This window comes from Podarcis gaigeae (assembly GCF_964106915.1).
Source record: "Podarcis gaigeae genome assembly, chromosome: 10".
Classification (NCBI taxonomy): Eukaryota; Metazoa; Chordata; class Lepidosauria; order Squamata; family Lacertidae; genus Podarcis; species Podarcis gaigeae.
In genome coordinates, this window is record NC_139686.1 from 4,022,101 (window position 1) to 4,034,622 (window position 12,522).

Below are 12,522 nucleotides of genomic sequence, written 5' to 3' on the forward strand. Positions count from 1 at the left end.
TAAAATTTTGGTAGAGAAGAAGCCGCAAGCGTATTTATTAGGGATTTTAGGAAAAGACATCCCACAGGATAAGAAAATATTATTCTTATATACTACAGCCGCAGCCAGATTATTACTTCCTAAAAACTAGAAAGGGGATACTATCCCCACAAAGGAAGATTGGATAAGTAGATTATGTGAATGTACAGAATTAGCTAAACTAACGGCAGCCATAAGAAATCAGTCTAATCAGTCTAAGGAAGGAATGGCAATGTTTTGAGGAATATATGAAAAAAACACTGTTCTAAAGAAAATACATTGATATGTATAGAATAGGTGTGTAAAGAGGAACTAATTCAAGGTAAAGTTATTAATAGATATAAAAGGATCAATATAAGGACACAAGGTAAATAAGATTATGCAGTAAAGGATATCAAGTTGTGGTGGAGGGAAGCAGCACGGGTGCAAATTATAGTTATTTATTTCCCCACAGAGGAAAATGAGCCCAAGGGTCGACATGTCGATCGCTTTGGACATCCCTGGACTATGACAACAATAAGTTTTTTTAAAAGAGTAGGAATCGTCTATTGTTTATGTGCAAAAATACTGCAAACAAGTTGGTACATTGGCGTGGTTTTAAGTAAACACTTGCAACTAGCAGGAAATTAGATAAAATTAAGGGAAATAATAATTGGGAAAGTTTTAAGTATGGAAATGCAGCAGAACTTGGTTTGCATAAGGAACCAGGAGAGGGTAGGGAAAGAAGATTCAAAGCATCTCAAAGAGAAGGTTAGTGAAAATGTGTCTGCATAAATCTAGATCTGATAGAAATGTGGGCTAACTTTTGCTTTTAATTGTGAAAACGTAACTGTGGAAAATTGATGAAAATTTATTGACAGAAAAATAAACAAATCCTGATGTCCTCTCTGCAGTCTGCTTCCCACACTGAGTTGTGACCTTGCAAAGAGGCGCCGGGGTTGAAGTCTGGTGTCAGCTGTGGCCATCTGGGTGGGGTGGGGGGCAAGGGATGCCCAACCTCCCAGTCTCGCCTGGGACGTGCCCCCTGTGTTATAGCAGCCTATCTTTCCTGCCTTCCTCCACAACAGATGAGCAACGGGTCATACAGCTATCGGACAACATTGACGCTGCGAAAACGATACGGGTCTTTTTCGTCAGTCACAATCAAACCCTTGATGCATTGAACGGTAAGAGGTGTCTTGCCGCGAGAATGCCCGCGTCCCGCCTACCTGCCCACCCGCCCCTCTCGCCAAGCCCCCAACCACTGCCCCCTGTTAGGATATAGTTCCATTCCACCTTTAGAACAGATGTATGGACACAGGTGGCGCTGTAGGTTAAACCTCAGTGCCTAGGACTTGCTGATCGCATGGTCGGCGGTTCGAATCCCCGCGGCAGGGTGCGCTCCCGTCGTTCGGTCCCAGCGCCTGCCAACCTAGCAGTTCGAAAGCACCCCCGGGTGCAAGTAGATAAATAGGGACCGCTTACCAGTGTGTTATGTACTGAGTCGAATAGGATCCAAACTGCAGCAGTCTGATTGGTCCTAGAACAATAGGATTCAGAATGCAGCAGTCTGATTGGTCCTAGAACAATGCAGCAGTATGATTGGTTGGCAGGAACCACCCAATCATGCTCCAGATTGAAGTGAATCCACAACCTGGTTGGTTTACAGTACAATTCCGAAATTAGCCAATCATGTGCAGCCCATTGTGTAAATAATGTATATAAGGCAGATACTTTGAGGGGACTTTCATTCATTCCTCCTCACCACTATGAGCTGAATAAAGAGCATGAAATCACTTTGCGACTCCGAGTATATTTCACTGGCGACGAGGATGGGATCCCGCTGAGCTGACTGCCACACACAGCACCGCAGCACCGCCACCTGCCGCACTGCTGCCTCGCACCGTGTATCCAGGCTTCAGCTCCGGGACACAAGGAACTCAGAATGGCAACTGACAGCAGCTTCTCGCCGTTCAACCCAGCATCTGGAGACTGGGAAGCGTACGCCTCCCGTTTCACCTTCCTCCTAGAAGCCAAAGGGGTCACCGATGATGAAGACGCCAAGAAGAGGGCAATATTCTTCAGCGTCTGCGGAGAGGAGACATTTGAAATCGCCCGGGCTCTCCTTGCGCCTGAAGACCTGGCTACTGTTCCATACAAAACAATAATGGAACAGCTGAAGGGGCACTTTTCGCCACAGCCCTCAGTGGTGGCTCGTCGAAATGCCTTCTACGCAAAGCGGCAAGCCCCTGGGGAAACCATAACTGGGTTTGTGACCTCTCTCCGCCAAGCCGCCCGGTTCTGCAACTTCTCAGAGCTGGAGAACATGCTTCGTGACCGCCTCGTCGGTGGCCTGAGGGATGAGAGGCTGCAACGACGCCTCTACGCTAAGAAGAACCTAACGTTCCAGGTCGCTCTGGAGGAGGCCCTGGCAACGGAAGCTGCCGAGAGGTCGACACAAGAGGCACGGCCGAGCCAGCCGTCCCAACCGAGGGTCCACCACGAAGACCTCACCGACGACTCAGGATCTGACAGGGAGGAGGTGCACCGAGTACAGCAGCGCACTCAAGCAGCCCACATACCACAGCTGCCTCGACGAGAAGGAGGGAACTGCGCAAGCTGTGGAGAAAGTCATGAGAGGAGGACCTGCCGTTTCCGCAATGCAGAGTGCAGACAGTGCAGAAAATCGGGACACATCGCCCGGGTGTGTCGGGCTCGGCCCACCCGACGCCAGGCATCAGACGACCAATCCAAGAGCCCCAGGTCCCGGGGCCCAACGCACCAAGGCAACTCGACGGAGCTCACGGACTTCCAGGTATACCAGTTGCCCCACCCCAACATAGAGAAAATTTATGTAGAGGTACAGATAGAGGGGGCCCCATGCCGCATGGAGCTTGACACGGGTTCAACTCTATCCATAATCTCGGCAAGGACCTTAAGGAAACTGTGTCCTACTGGGGGTCCCAAACTCAGGCCGGCCCCATTCACCCTCCGGGACTTCCAGAAACGTAAGGTCCCCACAATGGGGGTGGGGACCTTCAGGGTGCAATACCGAGGGCGGACGCGGCAACTAGACTTGCTTGTGGTCAAGGGCCCCTACATTAGCTTACTGGGATTGGCATGGTTTGGACCACTGGGGCTAGCTGTCACCGGGGTGAACCACACTAGCTTACAAGTGGACGTGGACGCCATATGCAAGGAATTTCCGGGGGTTTTCGATGGGAAATTGGGACAGTATACGGGGCCCCCCCATTGCTCTACAGCTTGACCCCGCAGTACGACCGGTCAGGCTCAAGGCCCGCCGGGTCCTGTTCGCTCTGAAACCCCGTATAGACGAGGAATTGGACCGGCTCGTGGAGCAAGGAGTGCTGGAACCGATACCTAATGCCCCCTGGGAAACCCCAATCGTCACACCTGTCAAGCCTAATGGTTCAGTCCGCATCTGCGCAGACTACAAATGTACCATAAACAAGGCCCTCACGGCCCATGCATACCCAGTGCCAGTGGTCAGCCATGTCCTTGCCACCCTGGCTGGGTCGAAAATTTTTGGCAAGCTGGACTTGGCCCAAGCATATCAACAGCTGCCAGTAGATGAGGCAACAGCAGAGGCACAGACGATTGTGACGCACAGAGGAGCATTCAGGGTAAAGCGGCTGCAATTCGGTGTCAGCGTGGCACCAGGCATATTCCAGAATCTAATGGACTCTCTCCTTAAAGGGATTCCTGGCGTCACCCCCTTCTTCGATGATGTGTTGATTGCCGGGCCCACACCAGAGGAGTTTGAGGACCGCCTCCGCACCGTTCTGCACCGTTTCCAGACAGCGGGTCTCAAGGTGAAGCGGGAAAAATGTCTACTAGGAGTGCCCCAGGTGGACTTTCTGGGATTCATGGTGGACGCAGAAGGGGTCCACCCGACTGGGGACAAGGTACGGGCCATTTGTGATGCCCCAGCGCCCAAAAACAAGACTGAACTTCAGGCCTTCTTGGGACTATTGAACTTTTACCATTCCTTCCTTCCCCACAAGGCGGCGGTAGCGGAGCCCCTACACAGACTCCTGGACAAGCGGGCCCCTTGGGTGTGGGGCCAGCGCCAGGAGGCCGCATTCCAGGCAGTCAAGGACTTGCTTGTCTCAAACTCGGTCTTGGCACACTTCGACGAGAGGCTGCCGGTGGTGCTAGCATGCGACGCCTCACCCTATGGCATTGGCGCTGTCCTGGGACACCAACTCCCAGATGGAAGAGAGGTACCGGTGGCATACTTTTCCCAGACACTCAACGCAACCGAGCGGAACTACTCACAAATCGACAAGGAGGGCCTGGCAATCGTGAAGGGAGTAAAAAAATTCCATGATTTCTTGTACGGGCGGCCCTTCACCGTGGTGACTGACCACAAACCGTTGCTTGGCTTGTTTGCCCCCGAAAAGCAGACCCCCCAAGTGCTGTCTCCTCGTGTCCTCAGGTGGTCAATTTTCCTTGCCAGCTACCAGTATGCACTGATTCACCGCCCTGGGAAGGCGATGGGCCATGCGGACGCCCTCAGCAGGCTACCACTACCAGAAACAGGCCCCGACCCGGCACCTGCACAAGAGGTTATGAGCCTGGAGCTGCTTCCCGACCGCCCCATTCAGGCACAAGAAGTTGCACACCATTCCAAGAAAGATAGGGTCATCTCCCGGGTCCTGGACTGGGTGTGGAGGGGATGGCCCAGCAGCAGCCCCGGGCCAGAATTCGCCAGCTACACAACCCGCAAACATGAACTGTCGGCCCACAAGGGGTGCCTGTTATGGGGAAGCAGGGTCGTTGTTCCCCAGCCCCTCCGCAAAAGGGTCCTCACAGCCCTACACGAGACACACCCAGGGGTAGTAAGAATGAAGGCCCTTGCCAGGAGTTATGTGTGGTGGCCGGGGATTGACGGAGAGATAGAGGCCTGGGTCAAACACTGCCAGGCCTGCCAAGAATCCCGCCCAGATCCCCCAAGGGCCCCAGTCCAGTCCTGGGAGTCCGCCCGAGCACCATGGTCACGCCTGCATGTGGACTTCGCTGGCCCCTTTCAGGGGAAAACATTCTTCATAGTGGTGGACTCCTACACCAAATGGCTGGAAGTCGCACTGGTACCGTCCACTTCTACATCCGCAGCCATCCGGGTACTACGCAGGCTGTTTGCAACCCACGGGCTCCCTGACACTCTTGTCTCAGACAATGGGACTGCATTTACGTCAGGAGAATTCCAAACCTTCACAGCGCAGAACGCCATCCGCCACATCCGTTCGGCGCCATTCCACCCTGCCACCAATGGCCAAGCAGAACGCATGGTGCGGACCACCAAGGACACCCTTCGCCGCATGACGCAAGGGGATTGGGAGTACCGCCTTGCCACATTCCTTCTAGCACAGCACAGCACCCCCAGCTCAACGACTGGCCGGAGCCCCGCTGAACTACTAATGGGTCGGCGCCTTGCAATCAGATTGGACCGCCTTCACCCCGATAGAGCTCAGGATGAGGTAGTGGTGGGGGAAGGCGGGAACCCCCGGACCTTCGAGGCCCAGGACCCAGTGTACGCAAAGAATTTTGGGGCAGGCCCTGCATGGGTACCTGCCACAGTCACCAGGGTCACTGGCCCCGTGTCGTACGAGGTGCTAACGGATGGGGGGCAATGCTGGCGCCGCCACTGTGACCAGATACGGCGACGATTCCCGGGAGAAAACCAGGAGGAGGAGGACAGGTCAGAGGAGTCCCAGGGGAACAGTGGGGCAGTGAGGCCCATAGAGCAGCAGGGGCCAGCAGGAGAGGCAGAACCAGTAAATACAGAGAGGTCCCGGGACGCCGAAAGGACACCGGAACCAGAACCACGACTGAGCGAGCCAGTGGCGCCAGACCAAACAGCTCCATCACAGCCAGCATCCTTGGAACACGAGCCAGAACCTGAACCCCGGACCAGGGAACACCCCAGGCCGCAACGCACACGTAGGCCACCAGCGTACCTTGAGGACTATGAATGCGACCTCCCGGGCAGGACTGGAACTTAGAGGGGAGGGGTGTTATGTACTGAGTCGAATAGGATTCAAACTGCAGCAGTCTGATTGGTCCTAGAACAATAGGATTCAGAATGCAGCAGTCTGATTGGTCCTAGAACAATGCAGCAGTATGATTGGTTGGCAGGAACCACCCAATCATGCTCCAGATTGAAGTGAATCCACAACCTGATTGGTTTACAGTACAATTCCGGAATTAGCCAATCATGTGCAGCCCATTGTGTAAATAATGTATATAAGGCAGATACTTTGAGGGGACTTTCATTCATTCCTCCTCACCACTATGAGCTGAATAAAGAGCATGAAATCACTTTGCGACTCCGAGTATATTTCACAGTGGGAAGGTAAACGGCGTTCCGTGTGCTGCACTGGCTCGCCAGATGCAGCTTGTCACGCTGGCCACGTGACCCGGAAGTGTCTGCGGACAGCGCCGGCTCCCGGCCTATAGAGTGAGATGAGCGCACAACCCTAGAGTCTGGAAAGACTGGCCCGTATGGGCAGGGGTACCTTTACCTTTACCTTATGGATTGTTGTATGTCACATGTCTGTTTCCTTCCAGCACAGTCTGCTGGGAACTTCCATTGCATATTGCTTTTGCCTATACTGCTGTTTGCTTTGACACGAAGGCAAGCAAACATGTTTTTCTTTTGTCCTGCTGCTGCATAAAATGCTGTAAATATGCTTACACATGTCTCTGTCCGCCACTTCCGTTGTGAAAAGTTCTTCACTCTGCTGATTAGAGCGGGCTCAGTCTCTGAAGGTTTCTGAGGCTCGATAGATGCTGTTCCGAGAACCGGAGTTCGCCCGGCTGTCTCCCTGGACCCATCCCAACACCCCCATCCTTTAGTATCATGGCTCACAGGGCCGTCTTAATTATATCCGGTGCCGTGGTGCAAAGATCCCTTCGGCGCGATCCCTCCCCGTTTCCCAGAGTTGCTGACCTTTTTATGGTGTTTTGTGGGGCTAGAGGAGGTGGACAGTGGCTGGAGGGCAGCTCCTCCAGCGGGGTAGAGGCCAGAGGCTCTGGGCGCGGCGCTGCTTCAGCGAGGCGGGCAAGGGCGGCGAGCTGATGCCAGGAGGCACCGCATCCAGCCTCCACCTCTTCCCTGGCACCCTGCAGAACGTGGCGCCCTGGCACCCTGAGCCATTTGCCTCTACGGGCAAGACGCCCCTGGTGGCTCAGCAGGTGGGCTGAAGTGGGGAGGGGGCAGAGAGGGGTGTGCCCGCTTGTCATAGGATTATGTAGGGCTGATTTTATGTGATTCGTTGCATCAGTGGGTAGCCTTTATAATCCAACTAGGGTTCTGTCTAAACTTTTTTCAAAGAGAGCCAGATTTGATGAAGTGAGGGCCGACCAAAGTTGTTGACCTTTTTTTTAGGGTGATTGAAGTTGTTTGCCTCAAAGTTGTTTTAGGATTGAAGTTGTTGGGGCCAGTTTAAACAGGCCGGCAGGCTGGATGGGGCCCCCCAAACAGACTTCGGACTTGCCAGAGTCTACAGTATCCACTTACTACACTTTTAAGTGATCGCTGATCCATGGCCATTTGATGTACCTTTGTGTTTATTTTGGTATGTATTTCTTATTGGTTGTTCATATGCAGGCCTGTCATATCATTCTCTGCCTTGTACAGTGGACGCTTGGGTTGGGAACGTGATCCGTGCGGGATGCGTGTTCACAAACTGCAGTGTTCGCAGCCCGCAGTGCCAAGCAGGTTGCAATTTGGCGCTTCTGCACATGCGCAAACTGCGATTTAGTGCTTCTGCACATGTGCGACCGCCAAAACCCGGAAGTAACCCATTCTGGTACTTCCAGGTTTTGGCAGGTCCGTAACCCGAAATCACACAACCTGAAGCGTCTGTAACCCGAGGTATGACTGTATTTGAATGTAATGGATTTCATTTTATATTATCGCCAGCTGATGAAGAATTGTCATTGGAACAGTTCGCTAGCCCGGAAGAACTGTTCTGTCTGCTGCTGTGCTCTGAGCAACCTTTTGTGACTTTTGGCGCACCTACCATCTCACTTCTGTGTTGCTGTTCTTATAACTCCATCGTGCTCCAGTTCACTCCAGACAGCATTTTGTATATAATATTTACTGTGGAAAGGTGTTTGGCCTCAATTTCAGTGATTCTTTATAGTGACATACCATTCTTATCATTCTGCTTATGGAATAGTTAGGTAAAGGTAAAGGTAAAGGTAAAGGGACCCCTGACCATTAGGTCCAATCATGACCGACTCTGGAGTTGCAGCGCTCATCTCGCTTTATTGGCCGAGGGAGTCGGTGCACAGCTTCTGGGTGTGGCGTTCGTACAAAGCCTCCCGGTCATCTCACGGACTATTGACCCATTCGCCACTAATCCACTGCCACCAACCAGGTCCTCCCTGGTAAACTCACTTCAGTCTCAGTCAGCTTTTCAATTAGTAAAGAAGAGTGTGTTTTATAAAAACAAAACTTGTACAGCATTCCAAATGGTGTTCCTCTTTACTTTCTAATTCTTATGTTCCTCTCTCTATCTCTGCTACCACCCCACACTCAAGGACCAACTGCCCTAACTGTCTCTCTATTACCAAGAAGAAGAAGAGTTTGGATTTGATATCCTGCCTTTCATTCCCCTTCAAAGCGGCTCACATTCTCCTTTCCCTTCCTCCCCCGAAACAAACACTCTGTGAGGTGAGTGGGGCTGAGAGACTTCAGAGAAGTGTGACTGGCCCAAGGTCACCCAGCAGCTGCATGTGGAGGAGCAGGGAATCGAACCCGGTTCCCCAGATTACGTGACTACCGCTCTTAACCACTACACCACGCTGGCTCTTACCAACTGCCTTTCCCAACCAGCCAACCCATGAAATCCAACCAACTACCCACCCACAACTCCCAACAAACTCCTCTCAGAACTAGTTTTATATACCCACTGACTCCACCCCCCTGGGTCCTGTCTGTGCAACCCATTTAACTATTTCCCCTCCAGCACTCTCTCATATAGGTTAACGTCACACTGGGTAATGTGGCCAGCATAACTAAGCCGCTTCTGGCGAACCAGAGCAGTGCACAGAAGCACTGTTTACCTTCCTGCCGGAGCGGTACCTATTTATCTTCTTGCACTTTGACGTGCTTTCAAACTGCTAGGTTGGCAGGAACAGGGACCGAGCAACGGGAGCTCACCCCATCGCAGGGATTCAAACTGCCGACCTTCTGATCAGCAAGTTCCAGGCTCTGTGCTTTAACCCACAGTGCCACCTGCGTCCCTTTATGAAATAGTTACTTGACTCTTATTAGTTTGTGACTCCCTGCACATATTACACGTCTTCTGCTTATGAATTTTGAAACAGTTTGGATAGAGTTATAGAAATATTGTCAATATATTACTAGCCTATGTGTTGCTTGATGTTGTTCAGATTGTTCTGTTTTGCAACACAGGGGGATTTTTTCGGGTTTATTATTCTCCGGACTGGAGGCAGGCCACGTCGCTTGTACCCAACACAATTGGCAGACAGACACACTTCACACTCCCGGGAACCTTTCTATATATTTATGCTCGACTGCCTGAGACCTCCCTGACTTGCACTTTTGCAAATTGTTCTAGATACGGAAATCCTAGGGTTGGCAGAGAATTTAGCGGGGTTTCTACGCGACATCAAGACAAGGACTACTGCAGTGAATGTCGCAATTGGTAAGTTTGTCTGCAGAAGAATCGGGGAGGGGGGGGAGACACAAGCTGGAAGCCTTTTCTCCCCCCACCCCTCATTTATTGGTAAAAACCTCTTGGTGTTTTGCAACTTTCTGACTAGTTGCAGGACCTTAGCCAAACCTGGCAGGGTAAACGCAGAATCCACGGAAGCAATTGGCAACTTGGCTGCAGACAGGATAGACGAAGCAGGAACCAGGAACTTGTAGTTGACTATTTACAGGAACAGAACACGGATCTTTAGCTAGCGCTCTCATACACGACTCTCAACTCCTACACTGACGCATAGAACTCTGAACACTGAGCTCTGAACTAACACATTCCAGTTAGTAGGCCACTAATTATCACTCCCTTGAGAGAGCTTGACCAATCAGGGAATTGTCTCCATGTCTCTGTTATCACCAGGCAGACTTACTCCTTCAGATTGCCTTCTGGCTGTTTGCCAAACCTTAATTGCCTCTGTGTGAGTAGCTGCACATACACAGTTTCCCAACATCACTTCCAGAAATGGAGAATTTATTCCCTTCTTCAATTCTGGCTGCCCTTGCTGAAGGCCAACCCAGCAATGACTTGTATTTGGTTTAGGACCAATGGCTGGAGTTATAATGTGTGTTTCTTACAAATATGTGTTCACTCTTAACCTTACACCCAAGAGTTCTCACACAGGAGGGATGAAGAAAGATTGAGGGGATGTTGGTTGGGGTTTTTTTTACATGATTCAGTGGTGCCTTGGTTCTCAAACGCCTTGGTACTCAAACAACTTGGAACCCAAACACTGCAAACCCCGAAGTAAGTGTTCCGGTTTGCGAACATCTTTCGGAAGCCGAACATCCTCCATTTTGAGTGTTACGCTTCTGTTTTGTAGAACCCAGTTCAGCTACTGATGGACTGATTGTGTGACTGCAGTACATTGTTTATTGCTTTCATTTTATGGATCCATGGTCTCGTTAGATAGTAAAATTCATGTTAAATTGCTGTTTTGGGGGTTGTTTTCCAAAGCCTGGAACGGAATAATCCATTTTGCATTGCTTTCTATGGGAAAGCCACCTTCGTTTTGGAATGCTTTGGTTTTGGAGCGGACTTTCGGAACAGATTAAGTTTGAGAACTAAGGTACCGCTGTATTAAAGGTATATGAATGCTGCTTCAGGTGGCAAAATCGCAATACAATCAGGCAGGAAATCCTATAGTACAGTGGTACCTCGGGTTACATATGCTTCAGGTTACATATGCTTCAGGTTACAGACTCTGCTAACCCAGAAATAGTACCTCAGGTTAAGAACTTTGTTTCAGGATGAGAACAAAATTTGCACAGCAGTGGCACGGCAGCAGCGGGAGGCCCCATTAGCTAAAGTGGTCCTTCAGGTTAAGAACAGTTTCAGGTTAAGAACAGACCTCCAGAACGAATTAAGTACTTAACCCGAGGTACCACTGTATGCTTGTATAGTTGTTGTTTATATAGTATATGTATAGCCTGATCTTTGTTAATTGTTGCAACAGGGTCCCCACTCACCACACGCAGGAGGAGAACCCTGAACAATGGTGTGCAAGCCCTTATATAGACTTTTGAAATTGCCCACCCTGTAGCTCAAGACCACCCCCCAAAACATCATGCATATATCACAAAAGGAGTTGGTCTACAGCAGAAATCCTGTCTGCCAGGATACCTGATAATGGTCACTGATTGCTTTACCTGGGCAGCCCAACCATTCTTTTGTGATGGTTAATTCCTGAGTCCAGCTCACAGGCTCACCCTATTCATTCACAAATACGCCCTTAAGTCAAGTAAGCAAAAGACAATGGAGAGGTTTTCCCATTTCCTTCCTTCTTGCAGAGAAAAATTTGAGGTCACTGGGAAAGTCAAATGGCTTCAGGATTGCTCTCCTGTACTATTTCAGACATGTGGTTTATATACTTATGTATGCGTTTGCCTTGTATATTTATGAATGCTTATTTTATATTTGGGACCTGAGAATTCTTATAACACAAAGATTACCTTTGACGTGCATTAAACCTATAACTTAAACATTCCATACGTTTTATTTATTTGTACATTCCATACGTTTTATTTATTAGTACACTTGGTCCACCTCTCCCCCTCCCCATTTCATCTTCACAGCAACCCTGCAAAGTAGGCCAGGCGAAGAAAGGTGGCCACTGACTCCAAGGTCGTGAGCTTCATGTTTGTGTGGGGATTCAAACCCAGCTCTCTCATCTCAGGCCTTAGCCCAGCACTCCAACCATTACACCACATCGGCTCCCGCAAAGGAACTTTTGATGATTTCCCACTACTATTCCCAATCTGGCTGCTGGCATAGTAACATAAGCACTGGCACACACACACGAAGATTGGCATCATTCATTCAAAGACCCTCACCCTAATCCAGAATGCAGCAGCTAGACTGGTGACTGGAAGCAGCCGCTGAGACCACATAACACCGGTCTTGAAAGACCTACATTGGCTCCTGGAACATTTCCAAGCACAACTCAAAGTGTTGGTGCTGACCTTTAAAGCCCTAAACGACCTCGGTCCAGTATATCTGAAGGAGTGTCTCCACCCCCATCGTTCTGCCCGGACACTGATGTCCAGCTCCGAGGGCCTTCTGGCGGTTCCCTCACTGCGAGAAGCCAAGTTACAGGAAACCAAGCAGAGGGCCTTCTTGGTGGTGGCACCCTCCCTGTGGAACATCCTCCCACCAGATGTCAAAGAGAACAACAACTACCAGACTTTTAGGTGACATCTGAAGGAAGCGCTGTTCAGGGAACCTTTTAATGTTTTATGCATTACGGTATTTTAATATTTGGTTGGAA

At 50.5% G+C, this 12,522-nt stretch overlaps 1 protein-coding gene across 1 annotated transcript in view; it reads left to right on the forward strand.

The window, feature by feature from the left end:
- LOC310826206 (uncharacterized protein) overlaps positions 1–12,522 on the forward strand; it is a 29,524-nt gene that overhangs the window by 11,008 nt on the left and 5,994 nt on the right. Inside the window, exons 5-6 of the mRNA XM_083700947.1 lie at positions 1,086–1,184; positions 9,612–9,698. Coding sequence (XP_083557073.1) covers positions 1,086–1,184; positions 9,612–9,698 — 186 coding nt within the window. The remainder of the gene's footprint in view (positions 1–1,085; positions 1,185–9,611; positions 9,699–12,522) is intronic.